This window comes from Alligator mississippiensis, chromosome 4, assembly GCF_030867095.1.
Source record: "Alligator mississippiensis isolate rAllMis1 chromosome 4, rAllMis1, whole genome shotgun sequence".
NCBI classification, from domain to species: domain Eukaryota; kingdom Metazoa; phylum Chordata; order Crocodylia; family Alligatoridae; genus Alligator; species Alligator mississippiensis.
Window position 1 is genome coordinate 29145385 of NC_081827.1, and position 16554 is coordinate 29161938.

Here is a 16554-nt window from a genome sequence, read left to right on the forward strand (position 1 = left end):
AAATTCCAACTAACTGATGTCTTTAGGTTTACAAGAAATCTGGTTCACTCCAGTGCCAAAATTTTCAGTGAAACAAAGAAATATAAATAAAACCAAGCAAAACATTTATTAGAATAGCTATCTATAAATTTAGGATATGGGCTGGAGGGAAATTTGGAAAATTTAGAAAATTGAGGCAGACCTGCCATCCTCCTCCCCGCAGTTGAGTCTCCCCAGCCCAGTGTAAGTATGTGTTGTTGTCTATGTTGTGCTGTCACGAGTAGACATAGACTTTAGGAATGGTGTTTGTTTCTGTGTTTTGGGGTGTAAGCAGTAAAAGATCAGGTTGTAGACCTGTCTCTTGCCTTTTTTATCAGTCGCCAATCTGTAAATTTATCTGTAATCCATGTACCACATTTTGCCTAGAGACCTAATACTGAAGTTCTGACTCAGGTGAGCAACAGTTATGTGAATGGTGCCATTGGAAATAGAGACTGTTCCACTGAAGGATTGTAGACAGGAGTCTGCTGTTAAAATGAAGACCTCTTCTCATATTCCTCCTTGGGCTATGGAATTAAACACAAAGTATCTTTGAGAAGCACTGGAAAATGCTGCATACCTGAATATAGAATTTGGCCCAAAATGTCTTGATTAAATTAAGGGACAGTTCAGCTTTCTAATTGTATACTTATTTGATCTTACATTTCTAGCACTTTGACTAAGATGTTTCATATTGAAATGCTGTTAATTTCCTGAAATGTATTATCTAATGTTCATTTTATATGGTTATTTTTCAGGTGTTCAAATGAAACCACGTTCAAAAAAGAAGATTTATTTTGGGCATACAACTACTGTCCTACTCCCTACTCTTGGACAGCTCTTCTGGGCCTTATTTTATACCTGGTTTTCTTCGCACCTGGTAAATAAATACTTGTTTTAGCATGGGGTGGCTAACCTGTGGTTTCTGTGCCACAAGTGACACAGGTAGCCTCTGTATGTGGCACGCAGCAGATTAGGGGGCAGGCAGCATAGTGACAGATAGGACGGGGAGAAAACATAATGGCAGATCAAACAAGGAACACAGGAAAGAGAGAAGAAAGCAGAGCAACAGATCAAACAAGGAGCACAGGCCAGGAAGCAAATAGCAGGACAGCAGATCAGACAGGGGAAGGGGATTGGAGTGGTGCTTGGGGTAGGCATGGGACTTAATTTGTGGCATGTGTCAAAATGTTTGTCCCCTGTTTTAGCATGTAGCTTCAAAATAATTCTCAAACACTTAAAAGTTTGGAATAGTCAGACCACATTGAACTTTTCTTACCATTCCATTGATTGTTATACTAAAGTAAATCTTTCTGATATTCTCAGGAATGGGACCCATGCCTTGGACAGTAAATTCTGAAATATATCCACTTTGGGCCAGAAGCATAGGGAATGCATGTTCATCTGGTGTCAACTGGATTTTCAATGTTCTTGTATCACTGACATTTTTGCATACAGCAGAGTACCTTACATACTATGGTAAGTAGTATGTATATCTGATGCCAATATTTTACATACCAAGGTATGTAAATTTGCTGGAGTTCACATTATGGATATATTAGCCCTGTGGTAGTATGCAAGTTCAGTTTCAGATAAAAAGCTGCTGGTTGACATTAGCTCAATGACTTCTACTGGAAATATGATATAAAGGAAAGAAACTGTCTATTTAGTGAACTACAAGAGTCTCCGTTGAAAAGGTAGCATTTGTAAAGTGTTACCATGTAGTGGCAGCTGAGATTCTTCTTCATGCCATAGTCTACGTAGAACTTCACGGCAGGATTCACAGGCAGTCCTGCGACCCCAGAGTCCTTCTAGAGCAGTATTTGGCCATGATGTTGAACCATCATTCTGTGGATTGGTGGGATCGCTGATGGTGATCTGTTGGGCTTTGATTTTGTCTGCCCTCTGGCAGAGCAGATACAGAGCCACCTTTCTCTGTTGCATCAAAATTCCCATAATTAGAGAGGAGACATTCCACAGTTTGAGTTTACCTCCTGTATTTCAGTTGTCTATTTTCTTTAAACATTTCTATGGCCACATCTTCCCTGTGGTGACATAGCCAAGGTCACCCCCCACAGACACTCCCAAAAACAGTGGAGATTGAGGTCTCAAGAGCTAACATATGAGGCCACCCCAAAGCAACCGTATGGCTTTATTTCTGGGTTTGGAGAGTACAAGGGGGGGCATACATGGTGACATTCCCCACTAGAAAATGCTACTGCTGCTGCAGTGTGAACATGCCTTATGCTTTTGAGGTCATCTCAGGGTCCTTTCACATAGGAGGGAGAGCCCCTTGTGCTTCATACCTGTCTTTGTTCTCGGCCTCCTATAGTATTATTGCTACTTATTTTTAAGTGTGAAGCAGTTAAGTGAAAAAGATCCATATTAATTTCCACATTACTGCAAAACCAAATGGAATAATTGCTTCCTTCTTCATTTGAGCTATTATAGTGTGGTATAATAAAGCATTCTTTCCTTGTGTCCATATTCATCTAGTTTTTATTGTAATGCTACAGCTGAAATCTTTACTTTCACAGACTTCTTTGATTTCTGTAGCTTCTAAATTCTATTGCTCCTTTTGTTCCATAAAAAAGACCAAGAGGAAATATTATGTAACCTGGTACGTGTGTTGTTTTATATTGCAGGAGTATTCTTCCTCTACGCAGGGTTTGCTGGCGTGGGACTCATTTTCATCTATGGATGCCTTCCTGAGACTAAAGGGAAAAAACTAGAGGAAATTGAATCTTTATTTGAAAGCAGGCTATGTACATGTGGTATGTCAGATTCTGATGAAGGGAGGTATATTGAATATATTCGGGTGAAGGGAAGTAATTATCATCTTTCTGACAATGATGCTTCTGATGTGGAATAATTTTCAGCTGCTGATGTATTTAATCATTTAAAAGCCTTCTGGGGGAAGAACAGCTCTTGGTGACCTCACTGCCCTGCTTCTGGTCTGGTTCTTCTTTCTACTGTTTTGTTACAAATGCCTTTATGTTCTATATTACTTCATTTGGTAGACAATAAAATGTTCTGCTGTTTTCTTGATAAGTGAAAGCAATGGCTTCCAAAGGAAATTTCATTCTATGGTAATATGAATTTTTACCAACCGTGTGTGATTCTGCACCCTCCTGAATTACTCCAAATTGTGCATTACACCAAATGAAATGGATAGCACACGGTGATTCAGAGCGATTATCTTTATTTACTGATAAAAATAATATGATGGCTAATCAGAAACCAGATGGATCATAAAAGACCTTGTGTTTACACTTCTGTGGCCCTTCAAATTATTCTGCTGTGTAATAAGCAAAATGTGAAATCCACAGGTTGTTATAGCAGTAAATATTTACAACGATAACTGAGTTTTGAAAATGCAAGTATCTTCTGTATATGTAGGGGAGAGGTCTCTAAGTTATTCTGATGGAATTCCACTTTTTGTTGCTTTGTGGTGATTAACAGAGAGCCATACTTGGACATGCTCAGTGTTTCAACTATAATGTCAGAATGGATGTTTTATATTGTCCAACTACTGCTCTTTGACTACATAATATAAACAGTAGGTGGCATTCGTGAGCTAAATTGCCAAAGAACAACTTTAAGCTCACAACAAGGTGTAGGTAACCATGACTGTCTACACAAATAAAGTAACATCTATTATTGATTTTTCCCTCCTATGAGCATATGAGCATTCAGGTATGCACCTTGTTTGAAGACAAAATATTGCCATTTTGAAAAAATAAAATCACAGTAAAGCTTTTGTGCTGAAAAGCTGAACGTTGATTGCAATTTGATATCCCCATCGCTTTCCATTGATGTTGGTGTTTGTGCAACGTGATCCTAGTAAATTTGTCTCCTTTCACTTAACCAGCATACTTGGATCCCCTCAAAAATGTAGTAGTGGGCAAAAGCCTACATTTGCTTGTATTCATTAATTGCCTTATGAAGCATTGCAAAATTGTCAAGAAAATTTGCCATGTCAGGCACAAAAATCTATTCATGTGCCTCACCACAGGAATAAAACAATTATTATAAAATTATATTTTTTTTGCCTGCCAAAAATGTACTTACTTTAGCATAAAATTGGGTTTTGTAAGGGTACATTAATGTGAATTTCTTGTCTACTGTCCTCTCCTTTTTAATCCTTCAGAGATATAAGTTTGAAAAATGTCAGAAATTCATACTCATACCTCAGAAATACTTGTTCCTTTGAAAGAATATGGAAAAACCTCTTTGCTTATATATGGCTCCCTGTCCCCTGGTAAAACATGCCTTTCTTTGCATTATGTATACTTCATTGAAACTGTCATTCCATTTCTAGAGGTGGGTTTGCTTGCCTTCTGTTGGAGTGGAAAGAAATACCTTGAATGTGGGTTTGCTATTTAAAAAACAAAATGTTATTTGTTACCTAATTATTTTTAGTAGATCACATGGATAATAAGTTTTTATTGCAATTTCCAAGTCTGGTTTATACTGTTCTATATAATTTTATACAGGGGTTTTTCTTACTCTTTCCCCCTTGTTTTGTGTACTTTGTCTGTTCAGTGTCTTTTTGTGGCTGTCTTTATAACTTTGTAAAAACAATTAATCAAAGAAACATTTTTAAAAGGGAAAGGTTTTAAAATGTCCCTCTGTAATTTGGGTTGGAAATGGAGAGGAAAGTGTGATAGAAGGAGGGGCTTTTCAATAAATCAGATTCTCAAAACCTAGGCACTGCTGGACTCTGAACACTTACTTACCTGCGTAGTTGGAGCACCGGGCTCTCTGGGCTTAGACCTCTACTCTCTTTAAGCGCATGATACGTTTGTGTTCGGAGCGCCCGCCGTTGAAAATGTTCCGTCGTGTACAGGCTCACGGACACACCCCAATTGTCACACCCATTGCCTATTTACGACCTTCACCAAAGGCATGCCATAGTCGTAATCATTCGTAAGCTGCGCTTGTAATAGGCAAGAACAAACATTTTTATGGGCAAACTGGTTTCTGCCTGAAGCCCAAAAGTCTTCTCCAAAGTCCTACTTCAGGAAAGTGTCCCTCATCAGGACAGCCTGTAAACAAGTGTATAACTTTCAATGTGTGCTTACCTAGTGTCTGTCCTCATTAGGAGTCATCTTAAGCAGGTATTTCAAGACTTTTGTAAATTGGGACTTAGGACCAGGATCCAGCAAAGTACTTAAGTATGTACTTAATTTAACGCACGTGATTAGTCTCCTCCATATAGTGCTTTACTGGACTGGGGCCAAAGTCCATTAGCATGCAGGTGGTGAATAGTACTTTCAGTATTCATTTCATGTCCCCCTATTGCACCAACATCCATGAGTACATAAAATAATTGCATTGATGTCACTCACGTGGCATAACCAAAGTAAAGTTACTGTGATAGTAACTTGTCACAAGATCAGTGTCTTATTTTTCAGACCAATGCTGGGGCTTTTTAGCAACAGAAGACCATCTTCCTTTGTCAACATTATTTCAGTGATGTTTGCATAAATGGCATTCAACTGTGCACACAGTACTCAGCTATTTTTCTCTGACTCGTGATTTTAATCTCATTAATCTTATTGCAGACAATTTTCTAAAGCCTTGCATGACATTTACCTGCTCTCCACACAGCATCTAAAATTACACCAGGCATTTCAGTAGTGAATATAGCTGAATAATGAGGGCACAAAACCTACTGGCTTCTTTTCTGTCACTTCTCCCCCCACCTCAGTGGAGTTTGTCTTCCTATTACTGTTCATTTTTACAAAATCAGAGATAACATTCCATATCTTAGGAGCATTAGACATAATAAAAGATTTATTTATGAGAAAAATGAAATCAAATAAATACTTGAAATTACTCTTACACAATTAGGGTTTTATTTTTAGAATCTGTGAACATTTATAATGTATGAAGAAAATTAAATAAATGTTTCTATTTTGCAACAGATTTTTTATATTTGTGCATATTTTAAGTTTTAAAAATTTTTGCTAGCATGGGGTAGACTTAATAACATTCCAGATAAAAGGATATAAATACAATGTAGCCGAATAATTTCTTACAGTAAGATTTTAATTTTAAAAGTATGCCTAAGCACAATGCACAATATTTTTATTAAAAGCTTTCTGTAGAAGATGTGATATTGTTTCGTTACGAGTATTGTATGCTTAATTCAGGTGTTCCATGCATCAGGAAAGTTAAAGTCAAGTTGGTAGCACAATTTTGGGTAAATTGACCTATCTGTTGTTCACTAAAATTTGGGGTATTTGATACCCCTGCTGCTTCACATCATGTTAGTCTGAAAATAAGTGCAGGAAAAGTTAGTCCAGATGCATTTTTAATCTTTTTTATTTAGTTCATGTATCACAATATACTAACCAGTTTTAGTATTCTAAATAACTTCTCTAAAGTTATTTGCTACTTGTTTCTGCCCCATGTCAAGTTATTGAAATAAACACTTTAAAAAGCTTTGGGGATAATAAAAGGGACTAAGCCTTTAGGAATCAATAAAAAATGAAATGTAGTTGCAATGCATGCACAGTAGTTCATTTTCATAAGTGTATTATCTTGTGACTTGCAGTGACAGCCATGGACAGTGATACCCATGTAATAGGGGAAGATGCATCATAAGAAATACGTTACCATGCTAACATCTTTTTGAATGAATTGGAAGTTGTGATATTTCATTTGTAGAAAAGTTACTGCTGGGAAATCAAAGAACAAAGATACTGTATTAAAGAGTTTTCTAAAGTGATGTTTCAGTTGAGACCCCACAGGCAAGAAGTCTTTTGTTACTTACCTCAAAGTGCCTGCCCCCAAGGTGGGGAGGGGGTTGGTGGAGACAGACAAGTTAATTCACCAAAGTGAATATGCCAGAATGGCAGATCTTGCTGCTCCTCTACGGGTGCAGAGGGCCCTATAGCAGGGGTCCCACTGCTATTTTACAAAATTAGAAACTTGTGGAACTGTGGAGCCCAGGTCCGGGGATTACTACCATTGACCTCAGTGATGGTACTCCTCTGTGTGTGAAAATTTGATGGGGGCCCAGGACTGAGCTGGAAGAAGGGTGGAGCTCCACCTCTCCTCTCTCCCTTTCCTCTGCAGAGTCCCCACAGCCTTCAATTGCCTGATTTGGGCACTAAACAAAGTTTGACCCTCAGGCCTTGGGAGAAGCTTGTGGCAGTTAATGGGAATTTTCCCTTTGGCTTTCAGGGCACTGGACCTGGCCCTGTGGACAACATCCAATGGGTAGTTAAGGGTGGACCCAATTCATAGTTCTGGGATTTTGCTTGCTCAACTTCAATCTGATTTTAACAATTTGGAGGAGGGGGGGTTAAACACTATATGAAAATACATAAAGCCTTATTTTTGTTAGCTAAGCATTGCTCAAACAAAAGAGATGCATTGTTCTGTAGTATGGAAGGAGTTTCGTTGGAAGGCAAAGTTCTGTTAAGCACTTTAAAAAGCAAAGATGTTTGCGCACTTTTTCTGAGAGATTCCAGTGAACCAAATCCTATTCCTCTTTGTCTGAAAGAAAATCAAGCTTCGTGTACCAGGCCAGAAGCAGATAATCCACAATATGTGCTTTACGGCAAAATGTGTTTTATTGCGGGTAATATTTACAGCTTACATGTAGCTGCTGCCTATAAAAATGACTCTGAATTGTTGTCCAGACCTAAATAAGTCACATTTTCTGTGCAAAAATATTGGTGGTTTTCTATAAATCTTCATAGCCTTGTGTACAGTATAGTTCAACATAATCTATGAAGTGGTTTAGGTTGTAGCAGTGTTAAAAATGTCAGCACAGTCCATTCTTTTAGGTGAACATTGTTAGAGAAATATTGTTGTTTGTGCTACTGGGGTGGGGGGTAAACTCCTTAAAGGCAAATCTATAGATTTTAAAAGTCAGACAAAATGGCAGTTCTTATCTATTTTGTGTATGTTTTCATATAGAGAAAGGAGATTTCTATGTGCCAATAATCATCACTGTGGTGTTTTGTAACAGAGTGTTAATGGTGTTCCAAAGTTCTGTATATGGAAATATTTTAGCCACATGACCTGTTAGTGTGAACCAAGGGCATGTTTCTAATCTCACTTACACCAATTTCTCAGCAGTGTACCTCTATCAACTTAAATAGAGTTATTCCTGAGTTTCACCTATGTATGTTAGAGCAGAATCAGGCGTCATGAATCCAGTTTCTTTAAATCCTTCCTTTTTATGTACTAAATATACAGTACATTACATCTGAGTGAAGAAGATGGCATGTAGAAGTATGAAGCTCTAAATATGGTTCTGTTTAAACTGACAGATTTTTGGGGGGTTTTATTTCCCAGAACTTATTTTGACAGTTCATCGTGTTTATCTAACTAACAAGGCGTAGCACAGATGAATGATGATAAGTGAATAATGTCCATGCACTTAAAAATTAAAATATAATTTATATCAGGGGTGGCCAACCTGTGGCACAAGTGGCATAGGCAGCCTGTGTATGTGGCATGAGTCAGATCAGGGAAGAGACCAGCAACACAGCATCAGATAGGACAGGGAGAAGCATAGCAGATCAGTCAGGGCAGAGAGCAGAAATTAGATCAGAAAACCAGGCAGAGGAAAGGGATCAGAGTGACATCCAGGAAGAGTGCAGGGCTACTTTGTGGTACACCTGCCAAAAACAGTTGGCTCCTGCAGATTTATGGAGTCAGAAAACAGGTGAATTTCTCTCACTGCCTTAAACATTCTGCAGAGCTACAAAAGTACCAGAAGTGGGACCACCGCTAGGATTTCTGCAGCAAAAGCTCAGCCTTGTGAGACAGATCCTCAGTGAGAGTAAAGTGCAGTAGTTCTCTGAAAGCTGTGCACCTGCACCAGGTTACACTGGAGCCCCGGTCCAGCAGAACACGTCAGCTGTTCAGTTTTAAGCACTTGCGTAGTCCCAGTACTACGCCTAGTCCTGTTGCCCAATGAAGGCAGTAAGACTATTCATGTGCTTAAAATTATGCATTTGCTTAAGTTCTCTGCTGGAACAGGGCACAGTGTGGGATCAACCCTGCACGTGCAGGAGTTTTTTAGTTAGGCTTACTTAACCCAACAGCATCTCTGACTTGCTGTTTCTATAATCAATTCAGATTTAGAATATTTGAAATAAAATGTATTTTGAAACTAAATTGAAAGTGGTACTTTTGTGCTTAATGCATATGTGAATCCTAATCCCTGACTGCATGTTACAGTATTTAGTACTTAACAAACAGGTTTTGGCAAAACTAATATGAACACATATTCACTGGATTGTCTACGTTATCTCTTAACAATGTCGAACATGTGCCATTTCCTTTTGCAGCCGATCAAGCCTATAATGTTTGAAAGTGGTGTACATTTTATGAGACCTTAGTGATGTAAAGTTAAATAATTAATTTGTTTCAATTGCTTTACTGAAGTTCGTTCTTTACATTTAAAATGAATCTTCAAAGAATTGTCAATGCCAGATTGTAAATGAACACAATAAAAAGTGAGATAGTTAATTACAGATTCTGTCTCAGGATTTTATTTGTACCTGAATTTAGGTGACTCTTTACAGGTAGAACAATAGTCATTTAAAAAATGGGCTAAAATTAGGATCTACATGTTACCTTACATGATGCCAATGCATTGCATAATCCATTTGATTGCTGCACTCTTAAATAATATACCTTGAGTATCAGTGTTTTGTGATGTCACATACCACTTCCTTAAGGACTGACTGGTTTCCTTTTCTTTCCTGGAAGCTTCCCCCCCACTTACTGGTTTACATCTTCAAGGGAGGCAGAGAAGCCTTGTGACTTCTCAAGGAAGGCAAAGAAATCAATGAGTTTCCAAGAGATACAAACCCACCACCCTGCCCACCACAAGGACAAAGTCACACTACAAAGTGAGATTCTCCTAGGATGCCTTGACTTTCAATTAGAGACTCTTGAGATCTCAAGTGAAATGAGTCATATAGTTTACTAGCATGTCCATCTACCCAAACACCATCAGGGATTCCTGTGTGATGGCTTGTGCACAAGATGTGGTGAAAGCACAGCCTGAGGTGGTACGACTTACCAAAGAGAAAGTGATAGAGTTCTTCCTTAGCTGTGACAGAACTCCCCACTGGGAGAGGCTTGGGTAGGGTGGAGTTGGGGTTGATTGGTCTGCACTGATAGGCTTTGCTTTGTCAGGTTTTTTTGATAGTGTGTATTAAGGTGCAACAGCATCTTTTCTGGATTTTTGTCAGAGTGCACACACACACTCACAGTCACACTCACACACACCAGATTTGTGGCACCAAGAGAGAGGATGGAGCACAAGCTTTCAACTGGCCTGTTTTAATGCTTCCCAGCCTCACTAAAGAGTTATCAATGTGCCCATCTGAGATGAGAAGTGCTTGCTTCTGGATTTCTCTGTTACCCTGGGCTGCTTACAGACAGTTAAAAACAAACAAACCCAAAACACACTTTACCAGAAGCTGCAGCGCATTACTTCAACCTGGCTCTGCAGTGTCTGTAAAGATTGGGTGCTTCAGCGAGGCTTTTTGGCGCTTTTAGCTAAAGCTGATTCAATCAGCTATTGCATAAAAGCGCCAAAAAAGCCTCACTAAAGTGCCCGATCTTTACAGGCATTGGGTGAGCTGGGTCAAAGTAATGCTCTGCCTCTTCTGGACATGCGTGGAGCTTGGCATGGGAATATCCTGAGTTTAAAGTAAAGCACTGGGGTTTGGGGTTTTTTTTTACCCTGGTGACTAAGGACTTTCAGTATGAGAGGCTCAGACATTACACCTTTGAGGAGCTGTATTTAAATGTAGATCATCACACATCTAATGACAGTTGCATTCAGACACTTTCCTTGTAGGACACAAGTGCCTCCATGCCATTTGTCTGATACCCTTGCAGTCTGCTGCTGTCTAATGTGAATCTGATACAGAAGGCACAAGGTAAGTTAAAAACAAAGGTTTTACTTGGTCGGTTCAATGGGCTCATATTTACCTGAGTAAGCATGCAATCTCCTTACTGTTCTTCTTGTACATCCTCTCTTGCCCCACCTGTACCTTGCTTTTTAATTATGTTTTAGGGCTGTTTGACTGTCCTTTATTGTCACACGAAGGTTGAATTATATGTTCTTTTGGCAGTGCTGTTGGTGAAATCCTGGCTGTATTGAGGTGGATGGAAGCTTTCCCCTTGACTTCAGCATGGCAAGGATTTCACCCCATGGCTTCATTTGTGTGACTAGCACATCCTGGATCCTCAACGGATGATCATTTTGGGATGTGACCATGATCTCTTTGTCCTTTGTCATAAGGGTGAAATACACTCTTGTGCACAAGAACAAAATATGTGCTAGCTAAGGACTCTAGACACATCCACCTGTGGCCTTCTGTCCTCACCTGCAATCTACATGGCACATAGGCTCCACATTCAGTGTACCATGAAAAATGCAATGTAGCTGCCCTCTGCACAGTGCTGGGTGCATGCCAGTCACTCATCTTGGGCATGCAGATTGGCATGTGACTAGCACTACAGTTAAGGGCAATGTCATTACATTTTCTCAGGGCATAGCACAAGACTGGGCATGCCGAGCTTCCCTGTGGCTCCTTTAGCATGGAGGCAGTATGGACACAGTCTCCATCGCCTTCTGTTAGCCTTGCCAGAGGGCTGGAATCCTCTGCTTGCTCCCTGAGTCCATGCTTTGAATGGCCTTTCCTGCTCAGGTATCCAGGTTGTAGCCATATTGGTCTAGAGGCAAAAGGAGTCAGAACTCGTGGTAGAGGTGATATCTTCTATTAGACCAACTAGATTTTTGCAAAAACAATTCTTTAATTGCAAGCTTTGGGGCACAAGCACCCTTCTTCAGACACAGGAGAAAAGATTGTAAAAATTCTCCCATGTTGAAATAAAAGTTCATATTTCATAGGAGATTAGAGGTATGGTAAAATCTCCTGTTTGGAACAGTTCATTTTATGCAAGTTAGCTCTGCCTTTGCAGTCCTCATGTGTTTATTCTCCGTTGTAGGCACTTGGGTAAGTAGACCTTTGAGGTGCCTGGAATAAAAAATGCAGCAGCTGCATGGCTGTGGTCTAAACAAGGATGAGCTCTTCACAGCAGGGAGGGGAGCCCATGCTAGGTCTAGTCATTGAAAATAGGGCAGGAAGGGACCTTGACAGGGCATTAAACTCATCTGGGGAGAGTTTTAGCCACAAGACCTGAATGTTGGGACCTTTTGAGCGCTGTAAGTATCATTCAGTTCTTCACAAATATTTACCCTCTGTCACAATTAGCAAATGCTGATTTTACAGGACTATTAAATTTCAAATGGGAGCATTTCCTACTCAGGTATTAATAGCATTCATGGTAGAATGAGAGAAATGGTTTGCTCTAAAGCAAGGGCATCAAACTCATCTGGCCCTGTGGCTGGATGCGAAAGACAGCCATTTGCAGGTTGGATCAGTCCCACAAACCTGCCCCATGCAGCATATGCCCCAGACTGGCCCCACACCAGATAGGTTTTGCATGCCACATAGAGCACACAGGGCTGGGGCCAACACACATTGCATGTGGCAGGCAGCACTGTGGGCCAGATATGACCTCCACCGGCCATGTCTTTGACACCCCTGCTTTAAAGGGATCATTAGGTTGTGTTGTGTGGCCAAGTAAAAGGTACTGACACCCAAGACAATAATGCATCTGTATAGCAGGGGACAGAAATGAGACTTGCAAGTAATACAGCAGGTGGTCTGTACCCAACTCTTCAGGAACAGCCTTGCTCAGTGCAAAGCAGTCAGTCAGGCGAGGGTATGTCTTATAGCAGCAACACCAGGTGGGGAGAAGTGGGGAAAATCACAACACAAATCCATGCTCTGCCTCACTGGTTAGAGGGTGCTGTGAGTGTGAGCAGCATACCACAGGTATATAGGACCTTGAAAGCTCGGAAGCGATTAAGCCTGTGATATACACGCAGTCCAGGCACAGTGACAGGACAAAATAACACCCACGTGGAGCTGATAATAGAGAGCAAACTGCAAGTGAGGTGGAAGGTAGCATTACCCAGTGGGGGAGAGAGGCTGTTTCAAGCAAGGGGGTGGGATTGGCTGTCCTGATATGGGCTGGGGGAGAGCACACAAAGGGAGCACTAAGACCTGTCTCCATAACCTCCATGCTGCACCTGAGAGCACTGCTGTGACCACGGTCCAGCTCCATGCATAACTGCCTGAAAATGAGGCAGCATTGTTGCTTTTTGGCTCAGAGACTTAAAGCTGTGAGCTCAAGGCTGCTTCGAGGTAGCCACACTGCCTCATTTCTGGGTTTGGGTGTGTGTGGAGTGAGAGCAAGTGGGCACTTCCAGCCATAACATGAAGACTGCTCGGATCTCCTGGACTCCAATTTAGCAAAGCACTTAACCACCTGCTTAAGCAACAACAATTTCACTTGGACACTTTCAGTATCTGTAACATCAGCCATCCATGACCACATAGCATGACTTCATTCCAGGCACCAGAGAAGTCAGGAGGTTAGCTGAGGACAGGCTTGTGGCCATTTCCAATCCAGAACAGGTCAGTAGCCCTCCCTGACTTCAGCTGAGCTTGTGGGCACATTGTCGGAGGTCAGCAATGCGATCAGAGAATGCCTAGGACTGAGTAAAGATCACTTCCACCCTCTGAAGTCTGGTTTTCATTGCTACAGATTTAATCCCATTCCTAGGTAACAACATGCTTGGGTATGTGTCCCACTGTCCTACTGAAGGTGGTGAAGATGGTCCTGTTCAAGATGTATCCCATAAGTCCTGCTGAAGATGGTGGAAGTGAAGAGGCAGAAAGGAGATGACCACCATTCAAAGATGCAATGAGAAATGCAGAAGGACCAGGGGGACAGCGGGAGCTGCAGTTGAGGTTAGGAGAGAGTTACATTTGCAACTCCTCTGAGTGAGGATGGCAAGTGAAACTCTGGGTGTGGATTATTTAGCCAAGGAGATGTGGTTAAAGGAGAGAAGAACAAAACCCTGAGGGAGATCAGAGGGATGGTCGGGAAGCATACTGAAGGGAATGGTCAGAAAGAGCAGGCTCATGAGCAGGGAGACATGGTATTTCTGGGAAAAGGAGGTTTCCTGGAGAAGAGGTTGTCAAAAGCCGTAGAGACCAGGAAACCTGAATGTGGCTGGAGGAGATTTCATGGCCTGTCACCATAATCCATATTGCTCTGTAGGTTGGGGGAAAGCCTCAGAGCCACCTGCAGCAGCTTTGTTACTGTATGTGTAACTTCCTGCAGGAGCTTCCAAATAGTGTCCCAGGCATCTGCCTTACTACCAACAAGGAGAGTTTTTCTGCTGTAGTTAAGCCTGAGGAGCAGAGACCCACAGCTAGATGTGTGCTTGTAACAAGATCTCAATATTGTTTAATGGTCACATCAGCATATTTCATTGGAAATGTTTTTTTCTGTCCCCCTTCTTCAAGCGCTATAATTGATCCACGTTCTCCCAAGATCAAGATCTCAGTGAAGGGGACCAAAGATCAAACTCTGGCCACGTGCCAAAAGCAAGCAGTACGGGGACATCCTTGGGCCATACAGACAAGCAAAGCTTTCTTACTGCCACCCTTCCCACACTGCATATCATAAGACAATTGCTGTGTTTAAATGGAAAGCAGAAATCCTGATGCCTTTAAAAATGGCAGCCAGACATTTGTGAAGTAAAACTGAACTGGACTGAAAAATAAATTTTCTTGGGTGTTTCTGGTGTTCAAAATGCTTAAATAGAAAAACAGTGTTAATGGTCATCTGCCTTTTCCATTAAAATCGCCACTTTTCGAGGGCTTCTGGCTCACGGAGTTGAAAGGTAAAATACAAGTTGTCAGCACAGATGCCATTTTGTTTTCAAGAGTCATGGTGAGTGCAGCCATGTATTTGATGGACTTGAGAAGGTTGATATTGTGGATTCACAGGACCTAAAGCTAAAAGGGAGCAGCACAGCATCTAGTTTGAATTCTTGTATATCACAGACCATTCCATTTTTCTCAATTACCCATGAATTCAAGGCTAATAATTGCTATGCAATCATCACATCTTGCACATGCTGTTTGGTTTAATGAAACTGCAATAGTGTTCAATGCACCTCCAGCTGAGGAGAAACCAATCTGCTGTCAGGGCTTGTGTCACATCATGACAGACAAGGATCACTGTAAAATCATGAATGTGAGTAGCTTGTATTCATATAGGAGCTGCTTAGGGCAAGGTGAGGCTACAGGAACCACTCTGATTAATATTGTCTTCAGGGAGGCAGGTCAAAGCAGCAGGTTTGCAAAAAGGAGGAACAAAGAAACCAGAGAGTTGTCTCCATCGGACAGCTACCGCTAGCACCCCAAACACCACCTTCCCAAACAACAGCGGGTCGGCTGGTAGACGACTTCTCTTGGTATAGCTAAGTCCATGTGCAGGGCTTTGCTAGCAAAGCTACCTCAGTTAGGGGCTGATTTCTTCACACCATTACCCAGCATATCTATGTTAGCAAAACTTTACCGTGTGAGCCACACCTAATGCTAACATTTTAAAACTAAGAAGGATTCACAGCTGGACTGGAAGAGGACTAAAAAGATAGGCTTTGTGGGGACAAAACAAGCTGCCTGACTGTGGGACTAGCCAGAAACCTGACCTCACCTCTGTCTCGGTGGGAAGTCCTTTGAGGAGCTCTGGATTCCCAGTGGGACACCCGCTCAAATCCTAAAGAGTGCAGAACAGCAGTAAGGAAACCAAGGCAGGGATTTTCGGTTTCTGATCTTCCATATAGCTGTACATCTCCAGTGCTGTATGAAGTGAGGGTTCATAGTGCATAAAGCCTGTGCCTGTTTGCTTCAACCATGATGTGTACCTGAAGAGGTAAAAACCTCAACCAGGATACAGAAGAGGGTTTGCACTTCATCTCCTGGGGCGTTCTTGGGAGTGGGCACCAGCCTCAAGTCCTAGACAGTTGGGCTCTGATAAGAGTGTACTACATGGAGGAGCAGTGCCCAGGACTGAGACCTCCAGCCAAAGGCAGTGAGCGGGCTGTGTTCAGACTCAGCAAGCCAAAATGCACACAGCATCAGTGTTATGAGCCCAAAACAGCATGGTGAGTAGTCAGGCAGGGAGCTCTGCTCAGGCCATGCACTGGCATTCATTATGTCCTTATCTTTTGAATATTATATTAGCTTTTTTTATTAGTCTGCCCCAGATTGATGTCAAACTAACTGGTTTGTACTTCCCTGAGTCATCCTGGTTGCCCCTTTGGAATATCGGCACATCATTAATGCTTGTCTGCTCTTCTGAAATTTCCCCAGTATCCCAAGGTTTATTGAAAATGAACATGAGCTGACTCTTTCAGGACCCTTGGGTAAAAGTTATTCCCGCCTCCTGCTTTAAAACTGTTTAGATACTATGTCATAGCCTTGGTAATGGACTGGAAATGTACTTTCTCCTCTTCATGTGATACAAATGCATTATCTGTGACTACAAGGTAGGAGGACCCCCTTCCTCACGGGGGGAATTTCAGCCTTCAAGGTAAGGTAGCATCTGGGGGTAATT

At 41.4% G+C, this 16554-nt stretch overlaps 1 protein-coding gene across 1 annotated transcript in view; it reads left to right on the forward strand.

Annotated features, from left to right (window-relative positions):
• SLC2A13 (solute carrier family 2 member 13) overlaps positions 1-9521 on the forward strand; it is a 305817-nt gene extending 296296 nt beyond the window's left edge. The window contains exons 8-10 of the mRNA XM_059725881.1: positions 777-898; positions 1345-1497; positions 2664-9521. Of these exons, the coding sequence (XP_059581864.1) occupies positions 777-898; positions 1345-1497; positions 2664-2890 (502 nt within the window). The 3' untranslated portion in view covers positions 2891-9521. The remainder of the gene's footprint in view (positions 1-776; positions 899-1344; positions 1498-2663) is intronic.
• The last annotated feature ends 7033 nt before the right edge of the window (positions 9522-16554 follow it).